Source organism: Excalfactoria chinensis, chromosome 17 (genome assembly GCF_039878825.1).
Source record: "Excalfactoria chinensis isolate bCotChi1 chromosome 17, bCotChi1.hap2, whole genome shotgun sequence".
Taxonomy (NCBI): Eukaryota; Metazoa; Chordata; class Aves; order Galliformes; family Phasianidae; genus Excalfactoria; species Excalfactoria chinensis.
Genome location: NC_092841.1, coordinates 6173612 through 6192989, shown reverse-complemented (window position 1 = coordinate 6192989; position 19378 = coordinate 6173612). Strand labels below are relative to the sequence as shown.

At 43.3% G+C, this 19378-nt stretch overlaps 1 protein-coding gene across 10 annotated transcripts in view; it reads right to left on the bottom strand.

The window, feature by feature from the left end:
* Positions 1-173: 173 nt before the first annotated feature.
* RHBDL3 (rhomboid like 3) overlaps positions 174-19378 on the bottom strand; it is a 47185-nt gene continuing 27980 nt past the window's right edge. For 6 of the 10 annotated variants that reach the window (XM_072351955.1, XM_072351950.1, XM_072351947.1 and 3 more), the window contains 7 exons: positions 18709-18867; positions 12371-12595; positions 11512-11660; positions 8629-8741; positions 6282-6382; positions 5648-5708; positions 4951-5352 (listed from right to left, as the gene is read on the bottom strand). In XM_072351955.1, coding sequence (XP_072208056.1) covers positions 5081-5352; positions 5648-5708; positions 6282-6382; positions 8629-8741; positions 11512-11660; positions 12371-12595 — 921 coding nt within the window. In that variant the 5' untranslated portion in view covers positions 18709-18867 and the 3' untranslated portion in view covers positions 4951-5080. Of the gene's footprint in view, positions 5353-5647; positions 5709-6281; positions 6383-8628; positions 8742-11511; positions 11661-12370; positions 12596-18708; positions 18868-19378 lie in introns of all 10 variants that reach the window. The other 4 variants (XM_072351954.1, XM_072351952.1, XM_072351953.1 and 1 more) reach the window with 3 other exon arrangements.

Genomic DNA, 19378 nt, shown 5'->3' with positions numbered 1-19378 from the left:
AATATCTTTGTTGACAGATGAAATTAAAACTAACCAGGTTTCTGGGTGAGCCTGTAAGTGAGAATTACTTCTGCAATCTGATAGAAGTGAAACTCCCTACTATTTCATTTGCAGCTGCCCTTGGTTGATTTTTGGTGTGTGATGGAAGACTTGGATTGAAAAACAAAAAAATAAATCCACCAACAAAAAGAATTTAATGGATTCTGCGCTCAAATAACGTTGTTACAACAAAGACATCCAGAATGTACGCGATACAAAAATATTTGGAAACAGACCATCCTGTGTTACCTTGCAAATATCGCTTTGTTTTACCAGCCCTTAGCGGGAAAGTATCATTTGTTCAGCATTTTAAGGCAGAAAATTACACTGTTTAGTGCTTTGTGGTTAACGTTTGGATTTGTTGTTAGGATTAGTAGTGTAAGCAAAAGAGAAGCTGAGCAACTACCTTTATTTGCCAACTAATCAGACACTGGGGGAGTCAGGCGACATGACTAACATATCTATTAAGCTCATTAGAAATTAAGGTTGTTGCTACTTAAATCAGGCCTGGGGAATATTTTGTGCTCTGTATCGTCAAGTTCCCTGAAACATACATTTTCTGAACTACTACTGGCATTTCAGGAATATCTCATTAGAAAACTTTTTCCAATTAAGTGCCATTGATTAATGATGACATTAAAAGTACATTTACCTTCGAACGAGCTTGGTTTCTGTCTTAGGTGCAGTTCTTCCTTTATGGAGCTGCAAAATGCATTGCTTTCCTTTACAATCAGCTCTCAGCATCAGTGACCGCAGGAGGAATGTTTGAGTCACGTTACAGAGCAGCCCCTACTATAAAGGAAACAGAACAGCAGTGATTTTCAGAGGCTAAAACCCCAGCGGTGCTGCTTTTTTCTGGATCCTGGTTTGCCTCCAGAGGTTGCTGGTGTTGAACTGCATTCATATTTTCTAGCTCTACTTCATGTAAAGCCAGTGGGGTTTCCAAAGCAGTTGAGCCGAACTTAACATCTGTGCAGTTACACAGACTCAAGTTTTTTTTACCCACTGATGTGTGAAGACCGTATCTGTGATCCTGTAAGCCTCAATGTTGGCACGAAGCAGCAGCTGCCAGGTCCGGTCAGCAGATAGCTGTTACTGTATCAGCTCTAAATGCGCCAGATTCCATCCTTCACACCCAGTTCAAACTGAAGCTATATAATTGACATAGAAAACAAGGGCAGCGTAATCCAGCAGTCTTTGGACATGGAATCCTTAAGCTTTATGTCTAGTCCAGCAGCTTCAGACACTTCTCTGCCCTCCCCTGTCCCCACTGATAAGATGCTTCCTTCTGCTGAAGGAAACTCAGCGTCCCACTGAAGTGCTAAACGGCCCCACTGACTAATGGGGAAGATAAAAGACAAGGCGCTGCCTTAGAAACTTAGCAAAGGTGAATTCATCTCCCTCAGTGATGGTTTCTGGCAAGCACCGCTCCCACCCATCCTCTCCTTCCTCCTCCTGCGTTATTACTGATGCGTGCAAAATTAATCTCTACCCGCGTCCAAGCATCGAGGAATAACGGGCACAGCCTGCAACCCGGACTTCACCAGGTGGTCTCCCAACATCCATAGCTGTCCGTGCTGCTGCTCCCACCTCGGGGACGTGCCGAGCAGACGGCTCAGGTTGGCTGTGCGCTGTGCCGGTGCTGCCGGCAGGTGTCCCTGAAGGAGCTGCACAACCGGCCCGCGGTGCTGCCTGGAAGTCCCGCACAGAGCGGCTGCTTTGCCTGCGCTGTGTCCTCACTCAAGGACGCGGGCACAAAATAAACTCCAACGTGCTCTGCCTCGAATCTGTGCGCTGCTAACAGCCCTCATCTGCCGTTCTGGCGCTGCACATTCATACAAAAGATTCACTTCTGTTTATCTGACCAATGTAAAATCTTGGCAGCATCTGGAATAAAACCGAAACGATCACCAAAACCAGTCCTCAGCGGATGGCTCCTTCAGAAACGCGCTGCCCACTGTGAGCAGCTGCAACCACAGGTGAGCAGGATGGAGAATAGTGAAGCTCTGCCATAAGGCAGCAGCACCAAGGACATCTGGAGGTAAAAGCAAAGTGTTTGCTGTTAGCTCTCTGGCACTGCAGCACTGTGGCACTTCTGGGTGCATTAAAAAAAAACAACGTAACTGGCTTTCCTGATACTCTGTAAAAATATAAGTTTTCACAATATAATTTTAGTGATATAAACAATTATAAAAACTTCAGCACTTCACAATGCTCCTGACTCCATAAGCTGATACTCTTAATAGACAACAGGCTCTGCATATATCTGCTCTATACATGGGGAGATATTTCAGCTCTGCTGAGCAGGAATGGAAGAGGCTTTCATTTCTTCACCCGTAAAAATCTGGTACTGCTCGAGTCCGACCTTCCTGATCCCCAGGGCTGCTTCAGGTTTGCTCAGACGGTGGATGGGAACACGGGAAGTCAGAGAGGTGAACAAGTCACAAGTTCACTGGGAGGCTTTTTCTTAATGACTTTGTGTTCACTGTGCATTTATGGATGAAGGGCCAAAGAAGGCACCTGGACTGCGCTGTGCAGCTCCCTCCCACTCCTGAGCAGAGGCAAAGGTATATTTATATTGGGAAGGGCCAGTGAGACTGATAAAGAAACATGGGCCCTTGAACCCACAGCTCTCTGCTTTGCCACAGAACACAGCACTGGCAGGCACAGAAAGCTTTCCTGGTAAGAAAATTATGGACGTGAAGTAGATTTGGCTGAGAAACCAAAAGTCAGTATATACCTGCGCATATAAAGTCAGTATATTACTGTGTATACCGGACTCTGATAAATTATAGGCAAAAGAATCTGAGCTTTATCGTGACTGATGTTTTCTACCTAGATTTTCAAAGTTTTAGGAAAAATTCCAGGGCAATTCCCATTTCCTGCTCACCTCTGGCTTAAAGGCATCTGTATTCAGAAAGGCTTAACAATAGGTGAAGAAAGAATGGCATTAGTCATGCTTTTCTCTGCATTCTAGTTCCCCCTCCTGCTTGTCTGTGGCTCTCCAGGGAGACAATCTTCACCAGCATGGAACTCACTGACCAGCTCCTGACCTGAAGCAGTGCACGTCAAGTTTTGTGACTGCTCTGACCTGAATCCAGTCTGCTGAGATGAAATAGCACAGGGAATGAGCCCGTTTCTTCAGACAGAACAGAGCTCCAACCTTTGTCCCTTGATCGGAGGGCCCACAAACCACACGCCAGTCATGCAGAAAGGTGCCCTCTGAGATTCCATTTCTGTGCACAAACATAGCAAAACTTGGTTCTTTTGCAGATAAAGCTTATCCCCAGCTCTAGAGATACTTTTCCTTCTTCCCCTTCTCTTTCCCTGAGGCAACAGGATTTTTGCTAGCAGATACCACAGGAGCAGAACTTGTACCTTCTGGAGAGATTTCTCCTATAAAGGCAAATAAGGGAACTACAGTTGATGATTTTGTGGGAACATCCCCTCTAGAAAGACAGGTTCCCACCAGTTTGTGGTTTCATCTGGCAGCACCAATTACACAATGGAGAGAATAAAGCCTGTGATACAAAAACATTTTGCCACAGAGAAAACCCAGCTGCTGCACTGCCCACAAGATGTGCCATGGAGGCTGGCAGGGGCTGGGCACCAAGCTGCAAAGAAAAAGGAGAAAAGGAGCTGATCTACAAAGACTCCCATTTCTGCTTTATCCAAGCTACCAAACCAGACAGGCAAACGGGAGAGAAAAGGAAGGCATCCAAGTTCCTCAACTACAGTTTGGCAGCTCTCCAAAGTGAGAAGCAAAACCGAATATGCACCTTACATAGGCACGCACTATGCAGACATTCCAGTCTGGTCCCCCAGGCCCGTGCAGGCAGTACACATCGTGCTGCTGTATGGACTGTGCTTCAGTCCAGATGACTAAAATCTGGCCTCGACCTATGCTGACACCTGACTGTTGCTTTCTCCGAACTTCCATTGCCTCAGAAAGACTTGCCATCCTCAGATTTTAGCAGCCATTTGAAAACCAGTTTGATGAACTTCACAATGGTCACTGTAACACTCCTTTCCACTTCAGGAGGAAACCAGCCATACACCCTCATTTAACTCCACTACCTTCAGTGGACAAAGTTGGCTTCAAACAGACTGGATGGTTCTAAAGCTGGAGCCTGTTGGAAGAGTTGAGATCCTTGCTTGGTTGTGTTGATTTAACCTGGTTATATATATACCAAATAAAGTGAGAAGAAAACCTCATTGTCAACGGACAAAATCAAAACTGAACATCTGCCTTCCTTTCCAACACCCCTCAAAAAGAAACCCCAGCCACAAGCTGTAGCCACAACAGGCCAGGGGAAAAAAGTATAAATCAAGTAAAACATGCATGGTAAATTCACCTCCAGCCGGGTGTCCACATCACTCTAAAGAGTTTCCATGGTTTATAGTGCAATTTCATTTGACCTGTAGTTGAAAGACCAGTCTCCATCACTTTGGGTGATAAAGTTCTGCTGATCCCTTTGAAAGGTGCATAAAACAAGTTCCGCCAAAGGCTTAAATTTTTAAGGAACCATTCAAGTAATTAGACAGTGGCACTGGTATGGCTGAACAATCAAATGTATCTGTAGAAACCAAACCCAGCCTGCCTTGGGAGTATCATGCAAGTCTCTAGTTTGTAACTGACCACTCTTTTTCCCTTCTTGTGTTTAGTAATATTGGGGAGATTCGTTCAACAACTGGCTGTAATTCCAGCACTGACCAGGAAAACGCAAATATCCCATACAGTATATTGATGTGTGCTAACAAACCATGTGATAAAAGTCCAGGTTCAAGGTGCCCAATGGAAACCCTATCAGTGAAGAAACTGCAGGGTCCAGGTCAGCCAGCATTACAGTATAGCTAGACTTAATAACAAACTGATCAGTCCATTCAGCTGTGAGACCTTTAAGCATCTTCTTCTACACACAGTTGTGTTCAAAACAGTCATCCTCCCCTAAGTTAAATATAAAAATAGACCCTCCATCTTGACTCATATAATGCAGCTGGCAGACTACTTCTGCTCTCCAGAGTTTCCTGTCCTGTGCATTCAAGGAGGGGGAGGTAGCTTCAAATCCAAGAGGCTGTAGGCAAAAATGTTCCAGAAGATGGCAAACAACACAAAGATTAGATAAATAGAAAGGAAGATCCACCATAAAGTCTGATCTTGGAGTCTCTGCTCATAGTTCCTCAAGATAATGACACCGAGGGTGATCCCAACCATCACCCCTCCCAGGTGAGCCATGAAGCTGGGGTGTGGGCATGGAGGATAGGCGGAGGGGTGGAATCGCAGCCATACAGCTCTTCCAAATTCAAAACTCACTGTAACAAAGAGGAAAACAGACATTAATTGTCTAAATCAGCCCCTTCTCAAGTCTGCCTTGCAAGGCAGAACTACATCTTCTGAAGAAGCAGAAAGAGTGAAAAAGAAACTGCCTTGTATAGTGAGCACAGGGAGGCTGGGAAGACACAGTTATGTAAGGCACACAGAGATGAGATGTCCCCAGCTGCAAGTTCCTACCAAAACTGCTGAAAAGTTAAAACTCCCTGGATCAGCATGAACCTTTAGAACTAACAAGACAGGAGTGCATGTTTGCAGGTATTGCATGATACTTACTACAGACCAAGGCAACAGCCATGCGCAGCAGTTTGAATTGGCACTTCATTCCTGACCAGTTCTGGAAAAGAGACAAGGAAAACAAACTGATGCTGCATGGAGACCTGGGGGGATTTAACATTCAAATCTGTACTAAAGAGCATCTTTTAGGCTTGATAAAAGTACCACCACACACGCACATGTTTTCCAGAGCACATATATCAAACCTTCTGTCTTTGCTGCATCCAGCTCACATTATCATCTCACACAGATCCCACTGGGAGCTAAATTACCATTATTTTTATGGTTGTTCTGCTCTGACATTGCTATCAAAGGACAAATGCACACGCAGAAATCCAAACCATGGAAAAAACAGCATTCTCAGCAAAACCACTGCTGTGCAATGGTAAGCTCAGGGGTTGCACAGACAGACATGCTTGGCTTTGCCACAGCCTCTGTAAGGACCCTGGATGAGCTGTTGTTTCTAGATCTTCCAGTGATTAGTGTAATATTTCCATTCTAGGATCAGGCCACTGGGGCAAAACTATTGAGCAAGCTCTGAATGACCAGCAGCTTACTCAGGCCCTCTTTCCAATCCCAGACCTAGGTGGATTCACTACTTTCCAAGAGGTTAGAAAGTCATTCTGGTACTCACCATGACTATATTGGCCAAGTGAGCTGAGACAAGTGCATACACACCTCCAGAGGAGCCTACCACAGGTGCAGTCATATCAGCTACTGACACTGCCAGGGACCCTGGATAGAAGAACAAGTGTTTGTCTAAAATATCAGCCAAATAAAATCACTCTTCTACTATAACCACTATTTCTGTGTTACCTGCTACATATCAGCAATACAGAGATAAATAAAAGCAAAGAGGAAAAGAGAAATCACTTCTTTTGCACTGTATCTTTGAACCTATGCTGCACAAAGAATATGTACGCTGTCATTAAAAAAAAATATCAGAGAAGATGGACAAGTGTTTTCATCCCATTCCTCACCTAGGGATAATACAGAAGTTGTTCTTGTACAGGCAAGATAAATATTTGCAGACTGACAAGGACTGATCACTTAAACTCAGGATTCTGATCAATGCTCAGTCTGTTACTTATAAAACTGCAGAGTAAAGCTTCCTAAAAATAACGTGAATGAAAGCAGTCATCATGAGATGGCAAAATGTCAGTTCGATCACATAAAGGTACTGCTAATAGAAATACTTTCAAACACAGACACTCATTCTCTTTATCCCAATTAGAGGCCTGGATCTCAAAGCTCCTATATAGAAAACTTGAGAGATAACTGAAAAGATGAAGAGAGACAAAGACAGACTCGGTGTCACAAAGCAGGGATGATGAGGATGTTTGTGATGAGCAGAAATGGGGAAAAATCATTGTGACTACTCTGGAGAGAGTCACCAGTAGTACAGAATCTTCTAATAGACTTCTCGGCTAATTGTTTAGGTAATTCTGGTCAAAAAAGAGCTGAAGTTCCACCAGCTTATAGCTCCCTTCTTCACCACAGGGACCTGAAACTTTCCAGCTCCTAAACAATGCCATTAAGGGACATGTTAATCAGAAGTTAAGAAAGCAATAATCAGAATCCATGTGCTCAGTGCAAGACCATGCGCTTAAATGCATCTCTCAATATGCATTTCCACATACCCCTTTATCAAAGCCAGACAAATGAGAAAAACATAAAAGCAGGGAATGGCTACTGCAGCACGTGCCCACATTTCACTGTTTACTCCTGACTGTTTAGGAGCTGCATTATCTTTATATTGCCACATCATCTTTATATTGCCACATCCTCAGCAAATGTACTCCCCTTCCTCCATCTCTAGGCATACATCAAAGAAAGCACATTTAATAACTGGCTAACAACAGAAAGAGATAAAGGTGTTATGGAATGCTTCTTTGTCTGGGATTGTCCAACCACATTTGTAGTTCCAACCTGCTCTGAGAATTTTCCCTGCCATCGACTTGCAGTGCTTACCTGGGCTCAACTGTAGCAGGTTCAGAGCTTGTTTGCTTTGCTTACTTGGCACAGATGTGCAATGTGTATGAACACAAATTAAGCCCCATGACTTTGCAGACTGATCTATGCAGAAAAGCTACTGCCTGGAAAGGTGCAGACTGGGAACCATTTTAATGCTTATTAAAATAATAGGCAAGGGACACCAGAGCTGGTCTGCTCACTTCTCTCTCTACATTAATGAGCATGCTGTTTGTACCATGCCTTATTCTGTGCCCTGCTCCAATTATTCTTTTCACAGCCTCTTCCAGGAATGCAGTCTATCCTATGATGATTTTATCTGCTCGTTATTGAAAAAATAAAATTATGGTGATTTTTGTTCCCAGTTACATAAATCTTGAACTAAGGCACTCAATTCTTTGTTCTGAGTTCCACTGTAAAGCCCTTTGTTGTTCTCACACTCTCCTCCCGTTTTAATTAGATGTTGATCTATTGTCAGCTAACTTTCATCACCTCCAAAGTGCTGGAAATGCCAAACATAAATAAAAGAAGTACAGCAGAAACTAAACATCAATCAAAACCAATGGCTTCACGATCAAATTAATTTCCAGATTCCTGTGCACTGATCACAACATACAACCAAATACTTCTTTCTTAGGCTGCAGAAAGCAGGCAGGACAGGACAAGTGGAAGAGCTGGCAGAGGACCTGGGGGCAGGGTGGGGTGGGATAAACGTTATTCATGCAGGAGGATGATGGAAGCCTGTGATGCCACATTTCTTTTAGCCTTCTGTCAGGTTGCCAGGAAAGTACAGTGTGGCCACAAGTCCCCTAAACACAGAGCGTATGGATAGTCAGAAACATATCAAGCTGCACGTTCCCTATTTTAGCCTCCAAATGAATGTCAAACACATAAGATCAGACTGCTCTTCTCCTGCACACAAACGTCACATAACATTTCTCCTATGCAAAAGTCATCCCAGACTACTTTCAGATGCCTCCCTGTCTAGGGCATGCAGAGGTGTAACCTACCTGCCACAACTCCAGCAACGTACACAAAGCTGATCCTCGCAGCTCCATGCACCATTTCCAGGGGAACCCCAACCAAGAGCTGAAGGACAACATTGAGTCCAAGGTGTTCTATCCTGCAGTGAGGAAAAACAACAGTTGTACTCTTTTCTAACTGTGACAGAGGAATCTCAGAAGGAAATCATATAGCATCTGTTTCATGAAGGGAGATTGTAACACCAGGACTGGCTGCTTACAAAGCAGGTAGATTTAAATGACACCACAGCACACCTTCAACACACAACGCTAGCACTTTTTGTGGGAAAAAGTGCAAAGTAGCTAACGCACTGTGAATTTATGTCAGGTTTTATACAAGAAATGGATTGCTCGCAGACAGACCCAGCAATACTTGGCTTAAGTTCTATGAATTTTTACTGTTTTAGTCTTCCTTCACGTTACCATAGCAATTTCCCATACACATCAGAAAAAAATGCTGATGGTAAGATGCACTAATGATAGAACCGTCTGATGATGGAGAATTCGAAGTTGGACCAGCAAAAGCTTCTAGAAATGACACTGCAGAAAAGTGACCTTTCCAGACATCTTAATGGGTTTGTTATTTAATTTTTCTGCAGGAGTAAATTTCTCTCTGTGCACGGGACACTCAGCAGCACAATTCACCATCACTGGGAATTATGGAAAGTAACCAAGTATGCCGATCATCTTTGCTCTCGAAGCCATTGGGCACAGCTGTATTCTCCTGGATGTTCACAGAACTTGGGAATTAAATTAGGAACAATGAGCAAAGGTCAAACAGAGATCACAGAAAGGAGTCAAAGCGCCCAAATGCCCTTTTACACGAGGAGGAAAGAAGCTTCAGCTGGCAGCCAGCGTCACGAGGCGGTGCCTGACATTTTCACAGAAAGCACTGGGTCTTATTTCTCAAAGGCAGCTTTTGTACGGGCTCAGCAAAGTTTACCCTCAACTCTAAAGTGACTGCCCCGACTCACAGCTGTTCTTAAAAGACCTTCCAGGAGTGATCCCATTCACTCTTCTTCCCCATCATGCTAATAGCATTGAAGACTCCATAGTCAATAAGCACCCATAAAATATAATTAGCCTTTGCTGGTGCTGAATGCGTCATTCTTGAAATGACAATTTCACTGATTTATTAAAGACTTTCTCCTTCCCTGGGACCAAATGGGACTGAGAATCAATGCAAGTCATTAGTTATGGCAGTGTTACAAATGTGTGGGCCTCAGATAATCAACGTCAGCTTTCCATGAAAGCAAAGGGCAGAATTTACAACTTTGCCTGGCTTTTTAGCCCTCAACAAAGCTCCCTACATCAGGACCATCATAAAGTCCACACATTTTTGGGATCTTTCTAGAGAAACAGCCAGCCAACCCTTAGCAACTGCTGCCTTTTTGGACACCTTCTGACTTTCACTTGCTTTAAAAAAAAAAAGCACAGACCAAGTGCACTAAATTAAGCAGCAGTCCATATTACCATCTTAAAGTCTCAGCTGGAAACAGGACAACAATAAACCCCATGACATTGTCTTAACCTCTCCTTTGAAACAAGAGAATGATGGACTTATACTACAAACATTATTACCTTTCTAAGATTTATCCACCCTCTTGATATGAAAGGAGATTTACATGTATGTGTTAGCAATAAACAAGCAGATAGCCTAACTCCAGATACTGAAAGCAAGTCACAGGGTTTACTATTGCAGCAGGACTCATCATTGTTTTGAAGGCTATAATAGCTAAAGAATTTGGAAACCATCACAAAAGCAATGAGGCTTTTGCACAACAATTTCACCACTGCTCATGGCAAAGCCAGCCACACAGGTGTGAAGTAAAGCTGATGTATTTTTCAGACAGTAAGTCTGGAGAATGCCAGAATGCCTGCTACAGGGTAGGGCAATTTTGCACAGATAGGAAAGAACGCCACAGGGGACACAGGGAGATATTCACGTGCTGCAAAATTATAATTGTGCAGGTGCTTCTCTTAAACAAATTCCGGAGCAATCTGTGGTTATAAAAGTGAAACAGCAGAACAACAGCAACAGAAACAGAATGAAAATCAGATACAAATTAGTTTGTGTGAGTTAAAATTGTGTTTGTTCCTTTTCTACACACCCAGTTTTCCTCACCTTTCTAATTCTCGTTTTACACAACCAGCCTCACATTTAAGCCCAACAGTCTGCACTTGTAGACTGATGCTCTGTACACAGATTTACTTGAAGAATTTAGAGTGCAGAGTACAGATGTCACCACATTTAGAAGTTTCCTCTACAATTTTTTCTACTCTTTCCTTGGGTTGAGTCTGCTCTGTTCCAACCATGATTTTTATCCAGAAATCTGGGACACATCTTGTGCTCATGGACAGCTACACACAGGTTGGAATTTGTCTCAGATTTCTAGGCATTATCCCAATCTCTACAGGAGAGATATCATTTCTAAGCAATGACATTCAATAGGCATGTGAAATTTCATTGATTTTTTGAACCTTAACTAGAAAGTCTAGCAAAAGTACAATACGTAGTTCTTAAATACCAGTCTGGCATCTTTCCACACTCATTACATCACTTGCACAGCTTCCCTAGACAGATAGTGGGCTTCAGCCTGGTCAGTTTTAGGAAGCACACACAGGCAAGTACATACTAAGAGGCTGCAGGGAGAGGAGCAGCGCCTATTACGTTCCTTACATTGTTTCCTCCCTTTAGACAGCTGTGAAGGTTTGTTTCTCATTGCCCAACACTCCACAACAGCTTCAGATTTTAATACATAATTTAGAGTTGGTTTTTCATTTCGGAGTTGATTCAGTCGCTTTTCTCCTCCCACTCTCTGAGGAACCTGAACTGTCTCTGGAAAATCTCTGCAGTTTGTAAGTACTCACCCTGCATGCATGAATATGTAGGTTAGGTACCTCCAAGCCTGAGCACGGAGTTGAGGATGGTAAAGTAATGCATTCTTCAGGTATAAGGGATGGGTGACTTGCAGCACAAATCTGTCTAGCACCACTCCATTGTAAAGAAAAAAGGCAACCTAAAAGAGCAGGAATATTCCTTGGTTAGCAAATGCTTTCTCTCACTGAAAAGCACTTTGCAACTCAAAATCATGAAAGGAAGTCAACTGAAAAACATGTTTTTCTACCACCTGACAGCCATACAGCATGAAAGTTTCCTGTTCTGAGGAACCTGCAACACATCAGCCTAACTCTGTATGTGGCTTTCCATTACAGGTCAGTAACCAAGTTAGAGGAGCTCAGCACCCTCAGAGTGCCGCAGAATATCCTTCTGTATGTTTATTCCAGTGCATCACTTAACTACTGTACAAAGGTCTTCCATGAGCAAGAAATGAGCAGGTCAGTATTTTTAGTCCAGTTCTGTTCCCTCCATTTTCTCCCCATTCAAAGAGAAGAGGTAACCATACAAGAGTTTATTTCCAATTCTGTTATTTGAACTACCCCTTAAACTGTCCAGATTTTCACTTTTCAGAAAGTTAGCTTTAATTTCCCACGTTCTATAGTTTCATATACAAGCTGCTTGAATGACTAATAACCACACGTGAAGACAAACAGAGGCTGTGCTCCTGCCTACGTACAAACATAGGTAAGCCAAGAGAGTCATTTCAGCCTCATGCTTGTCCTTGTCTGGATCCAGTCCGGTCCCATAATAGCCTTTGTTCAGTCCACAGCAAAACCTTGGCAGTGTGGGGTGAGTTCCTCAAATCAGGGCATTAATTAAGGTACTTGCCTCTACGATGGTGATTGTAATCATGAACCAGGGTGGAGGGCAGCAGGTATAGCTGTCGTAGTACCACTTGCGGTCTATCTCTCGTGGCAGGGTCTCATATGCAACGTGTCGGATCAGCCTCTGTGACAGGCTCAGCCCTGTTTCCTCCAGCAGCGCCTTGCTGCACAGCCTCCTGTTGCCCTGAAGGATGGCCTGGCGGAAACTGTTCGACCTTTTGTTGCTCATCTGTGTAAAAAGAAAAACAAGAAGCCATGAGGACAAAGGAAGGCCTGGCTCAACCTCTGGGGAGATTAGTACCAATCTGGCAGCACCAGACCCATGCAGTCAAGAGAACCACCATTATGCTTGAGCTGTAGGAACCAAGCATCAGTCTGATCACAAGGTGACCTACACAAGGTGTAAGAAAAAAGTTACAGGGCTTACTATTTTGGGGCCAATAAACGAGGTCAGGGTAGAACACCAGCAAAGAGGAGCAGAGGCTGCTGATGTACCCAGCTGACCTCCCCACCCATTCATCAGCCCTCTTCCCTTGGCTTCCCCTGATGTACTGAACCTCCCTGTACCTTCCATCAACAGGGACAGGAAGTTTCTTGAATGTAGCAGTAGGTACATTGACAGCATCTAACCCTTAAGTTCTGATCCTTGTTGGCAAAGTTTAGCTCTGCTCAAGGAAAATGATCCCCTTGTTTAAAACCAAAACAACTCCAATGAGAAGTACCAACAGAACGCACACTGAAGTGGTGAGCAGGCTGTCTTAGCTGCTCATAAACTTGCAAGAAGAAAGGATCCATTATCTAATAAGTTATACTCAGAACAGGCAGATTTTGAGAAGGTGCAGACTTCAGAGGATATGGCTAATTTGTATTGCATTATCAAGAGAAGTGCACAGAATTAACCATCTTTCAAGTATACACTTTCCCAGTTTGGATGCATAATTAAAGCAATTGAATTTGCAAATGAGGCAGATGGAATTTTATGCTAGCCTGATTGGGAGGGAAAAAAAAAATCTGGTCTGAAAGTGCTTGCTCCAAAATGCACTTAATTGCTAATTAGCCCTGATGTCAAACAAACCTCCTGCACCACAGTCACTGTCTGGACTGGCTGAACATTTGGCAGAGAAGGCTTAACAAGATAAAACCTCTAACTATGCTTCCTCTTCTGTATTACTGCTAATGGTGCCCAAAGAACTCCAGCACTAGTCAGAGCAGTGAGAACTCATCTGGGTGACAGTCCTGAAGGAATTCCTCAACATAATAACCATGCAGAAGGGAAAGGCCTTCTTACTTTTGACAAGAGAAGGATATTGCAGGATCACTGTGGATGTCACATCTCAGACAAATGAAGTCTGGCTCTTCAGAGGAGGTGAGCAGCTGGATCTAACAGTGCTAAGTGACCTGTCCAAGGCCATACACTCGAGTCAGTGGAAGAATCCAGGTTGCAAGACTTCTCTGATTACTAGGCTGCACTGACTTCAAGCCCTTCTGTTCAGTAGAGCTCTGCCTTTCTCCATCAAGACAGGAAAATAAAACACTGTCTACATGATAAAATGGAAGCTTATGACAATGATTTCCTCCACGGAATGATGAAAGGCAGCTGTTGCTTTGTTCTCTCAACTACCTGTTCCCACACTCAATCATTTTTATAAGGTGTTCCATCTTGGTTGTTTCTGATCACATCTGGATGATAAAACACTAAGAGTTATTTTAACTAGTAATGATGGGAAAGCAGTAAATGTTGATATTACAAAGAAAGGGAAATCCTTGGGCAACATGCTGGCAGCTCCGTGCAGAACAAATGTGACTGCTGAAAAAAGACCATGCATGCCTCAAACACAAACAAGGTGACTTCTATGCACCATAAGGTATTGTCAATTGGTAGCCTGTCCAAACAACAGCATGGATGCATCCTATCAACTACACTTGTGGCTAATTTAGACATGAAACAATAGGATCTGAGTGTTTAGAGATGGAAAAGACATTTGAAACCAACTTCTTAGGTGACTAGACAGCGGGTGTGCTGGGAATTCAAATTCACCAGCTCTTAGCAAAGAGGCAATGACAAAACTGCTTGCAAATGAAATGGAGCAAGTCCTGAATTGCTGCAGTCTTACAAAGCATATGAAAAAAATCAGCACTGAGTGTATTCTTTCCAGATTACAACTCACACCATGCTCCTCAGAGGGAATATGACTGTCAATGAGTAAGAAGGAGATTCCCTGTATCTACCAACAACAGCAGGTGCTGTGTCAGTAGGAGCCAGGTTTCAATTTACCTAGAAAATTAAAAGCCTTTGGTAATTACAACTAACTCTTCAGAGCCCTTAAGAGCACCAGCTAAACCTCCTGCCACCTCATGCAGAAACACACAAAAAAACCTGTCAGATCTCCTTCTCAGCAGAGGCTATGGGAAGAAGGCCAGGTTCCCTATAATGCCACATAGCCTTGGCATGGTTTTACACCCAGCTTAGGAAGGGACACAGAGTATCAAAAACATACCACACATGCTCAAAAGCACCCGCAACCCTTCAGATATAAATGACTGGATGTATTCAGCACTTGTTAAAATTAGACCTCTTAGTAAGAGCACATCTCTCTACCTGCACTCATTGACCATCATGCCAACAGGGAAAGGGGCTCCCAAGAGGCAGCACAGCTGGGCCTCAAGCAAACACAACAGTCTTGGCCCTACTCATGTAACTCCATAGGCCTTAGGATCATGCTTTTAATCTCAAGCTAGGTGATGAGAAACCAAGGCACAAGAAAAAGTCAGAGGATTAAGTCACTACTGCTATTCTTACCAACTCTTGATAAGAAGTCTACTTTGTTCCACAGACTGACTTTAAAATATCCAGATCTTCCCAAAGAGAAAGTCTCCCATATGGTCACAATTTGCTGACTCAATTTTGGAATTACATAATAATGGTATTTATGAGGCAAGCATTTAATCATCAGCTGTAAGAACATCAGCCCATTGTTGGTCTGCACGTTATTACAAGCCCAGAAGCTTGTAGCCCACCCCACTTCTCTTCATACAATTGATGTGGGACTTCTTTAGTGAGCATGATATAAAGCTGCAGGCAGATGGGTAGAGAAAATAGTACATAGGGAATTAGGAGAGAGGAAACAGCACATTCCCTTCGTCTTTCACGCCTGCAAATAGTCATTATGCAAAGAGAAATTTCTCTTGCAAAACAGCCAGTTTGACGTGACCTGTAACCACGCATTGCCATCTCTGCCCCTGGTATTAACATACCAGAACAAAAGAAGGCTTAGCTCTGCTCAATGGGTGTCTTTGATGCAGCTGATAGGAAGGATAATTTTTTGCCCACTTAGACATGAATCCATTTTCCATATTTAATCTGTTAAAATTAAGGATGAGTCCCTATAGTTTAGTATGGGACAGTGGAAACTCCATAGGAGCACAAAGTCTTGCTTCTGTTCAAGACATAGTAATCTAGAATTAATCTCAGATAATCTACAACTTGCAATAGAATCTCTTTATTCCCACTAGCAGACCAACTCCTCTGGGTTTCTTGGCTACCTGTACCACTGTTGCTGCTCCAGCACAAGAGTATGATAATAAAGAGCCAAATCATACAGTATTTCCCTGCTCTGCTACATGGTTTGTGTGGGGCACCATACCCTCTTTATGAGTTTTATTCAGTCCTACTCAGGAGGCTCAGAAAACCATGGACTTCTGCCCAGCAGGTATTGGCATCTTTGAGGTTGATCTACAGCTATTTTTAAATGCATCCAGGACCATGACAAGGCAAGGCATTCAGCACTCCAGCTCTGATCCTCCAAGAGACAGCAAACTAAAATCAGAAGTGAGCACATGCTTTTTAAAAGCCTCTGTCAGCTCTAGTTTTATAACCCACTTTACTTACAAATGCAGCTTTTCCAATCAATTCCACTTTCAAGATTCACATTTATTTCCTTCCCTCACTACTCACTTCTCTAAAATGCTAATGTGGTTAAAGACTGCTCTGCCTAAAACACATAGCTCAGCGTTAAGTTCATCTGTCACAGATGTTCATATCCTCTGCACCAACCTGGAAGCATTCTCCTTTCCCAAAAAGTATCAAATGGAAACTAGAGGAAACAACATCTTGATTTTCTCTGACCAAGCAGCGGTTTCCACTGAGGATTCATGGAAAGTCAGAGGCAGGGGAAGCCAAATAAACTCTTGCTGTTACTGCAGGAGGATTCCCTGCTCAACGTTTTGCCCATCCCAGGCTTCCAGCTCTTGCAGAAGACTGACTTACTGTTTCAAATAGTGTTGTGTTCTGTCAAAACACAGCAAACCTTGAAACCTCAAAACCCTGACATACATTCCTTTTTTTGTTTCTGGCCCTTGGGAAGATTCTGCAACTGAAGTGAATCCAGATTTTTATTTTCTGAAGCATTTTTTATTTTAAAATGCCTTTATAACATTTCCCATTCACTTATGCACTTTAGATATACACGCAATTAAAATGCCCCTTTAAGTTGACATCGCGTTTCTCAAGTTTCAAATGTATGTGATTGGAAACAGCTGAGGAATCATGGCTAAGGATGGAAATTTCTGTGCTAAGTTTCACTTCAATTGGCATAGTGATTATTTGCCACACGAGTTCACTTGGAAGAAAGTGCTCTCTCCTGCTGCCACATGCAGCCAGTACCTAATGGACTATGATCAATGCATACGCAGAACAGACTCCAAAAGCAGCTCTTCCATGCCAGTGTGAATCAAGGGCAGAGAAAGCATGGGTGCCCCACTGGACACCGAAGGAAAACCTGAGGTCAATGATGGGAGTCATCTTGATGTTTGTCACAGTATCTGCTCTGCTTCAATTGTGCAGCTAATGGAAAGCACAAAGAGATAGAAAGATACAAACCCTGCAGCTTTTCCTATAACAGGCCTTTTCAGGTTAGCAACAGTGTTCAGTGTTTATAATTACATTCTCATAAGACAGGGCCACTAGAACTGAAGACCAGGAATATTCTGCAGTAGAGAGCTTAAAAATTCACTAGGAAAGTGAACAAGAACTTAGCAGGAAGAGGAGATATTCATCTAGGCAGACTTTTGTCTTACTGAAGATTCCCCTGAGAATCAGAGATTTAGGGTTTATTGCTCATTTTCCCAGTGACTCAGGTAATAATTATATGCAGTTTCTGCAAGGCATTGTTCAGCTAAGCCTTCAGTGCAAGTTGTCAGCTGGTTCAGGAAAGGACACAGAAAGACACTGGAAGTGGAATTTATAGCTGTTTTATGACTGTACTATGAAGTAATTCTAAGCACCACTGGAAAAAAAGGAAAAGTTTTAAAGGACCTCTCTCACCTCCCCATTATCTGAAGGAACACAATACATAACTTCTTCAGAGCTCACCTCCACAAAGATAAGAAAGCCCTTCTGATGCTACCATATACACACTTTCAAAGCCAGAAGATAAAATTCAGTGCTAAAAGTTTTTCTTTTCCCAGCAACAATTCTTTTTCCCCTCTTTCCTCTGACAGCTACAAAGTGAATCAGGACTGCTCCACCAATTTCACAGTACCATTTCTGGCTGCTTCAACCGAGGTGTTGCTTTCCAACAGGAAGTTCACTAGGAAGGTTTTGCAGCAGGAAACTGAGGAAAGAAAAAGCCCTAAAAGTTTTAGATGCTGGAAATCAATAGCAACTGGAGGAAGAGAGAGAAAAGAGATGCCACTTATAAGTAATGTTCTGGCATCTGCTTTACCTATTGACTAGCAAGGGCAAAAAATGCAGATGAGGAGGATAGAGGAGCTGATGATAGAAAAATCAATGGCTTCTTTACAGGAGACATTCAATAGAGTGAAGGAAATTCACCATTCTGCAGAAATCACTTCAGGTGGATGCAGACTGCAACTGTCTCCCATTTCCCAAAGAAGGAGAATGCTGCTGGCCACGTCTTTTACCTCCCACCTACCTCTCATTAGCTTGCACAGCTCAGAGCTCGGTGGAGTAAGGAGAGAGAAAAAGCCCAGCTCTACTCGTGAGCCTGCTGCCAACACACTGGTTGGCCTTGGGCCATCATTTCTGTAAAGTAACTCAGAAGATACTTCTTCCCACCACCCAAGTGCTGTGCTGCTAATGCTTACGTGGTACTTTGAATGTACCAAACTGCTGAACAACCAGCTGCTACTACAAATACACAACTGACCACACCTTATCAGCTGGAGCTGAGGGAAACCTCAGACTCATTGTGATCTATTTGATCATTTCTTCAGATCTATTTTATGTCACTTTATATCACCATAACTTCACCTTCATACTGACTGCTGCTTGATTGAGTCTGTAACCTGTGACAGCTGTGCCCTGCCAGCCAGAGCACTCACCAGGTTGACGAAGTCCTGATAGCAGATCCTCCCCTCTGAGTTGCTGTCTGCCAGGGCCAAGAGGACCTCCAGCTTGTGGGGGTCCAGCTCTGAGCCGTGTCTCTGGAGAAGGGAACGAAACTTCTCTGTGCTGATGTAGCCAGTGTTGTCTGGATCAAACTGGAATAGGAAGGGAAAGTGTCAGTATTAACCATTCCATGTCACATAAAACTCTGACCTCCCATATATTCACTATGCACTGCAAACCTACAGGGATCCTGAGGGCTGCTGGACGCTTCAGAGACTTTCGACTTCTTTTCACTGCCCAGGAAACTACAGAGCACCCTGCTGCAGAGATGAACCAATGCATGTGTCACCGTCCCACTTCCACACAAGCTTCAGCTAAGTTGTCTCTCCTCACCTTCCCTCCCTATCATTTCTCTTGGCTGTTTGTTATACTCTACTCTATCTGGACTACCAAGCAGATGGGAGATGCAGCCTGTGAGACAAAGCATACTGGAATGAGTTTTACACTTATATTCCCTAACACAATTTCAACACAGGAACAGCAGCCTTCCTCACGTACTTTCTGTTCAGTCTTCATGATAACTTTCCAGATCATCTCTAACTTCAACATTAAAGTGCTTCCACAGCTGAAGAGCTCTTTAGAGATGGACTGGAAAGCGTCTCT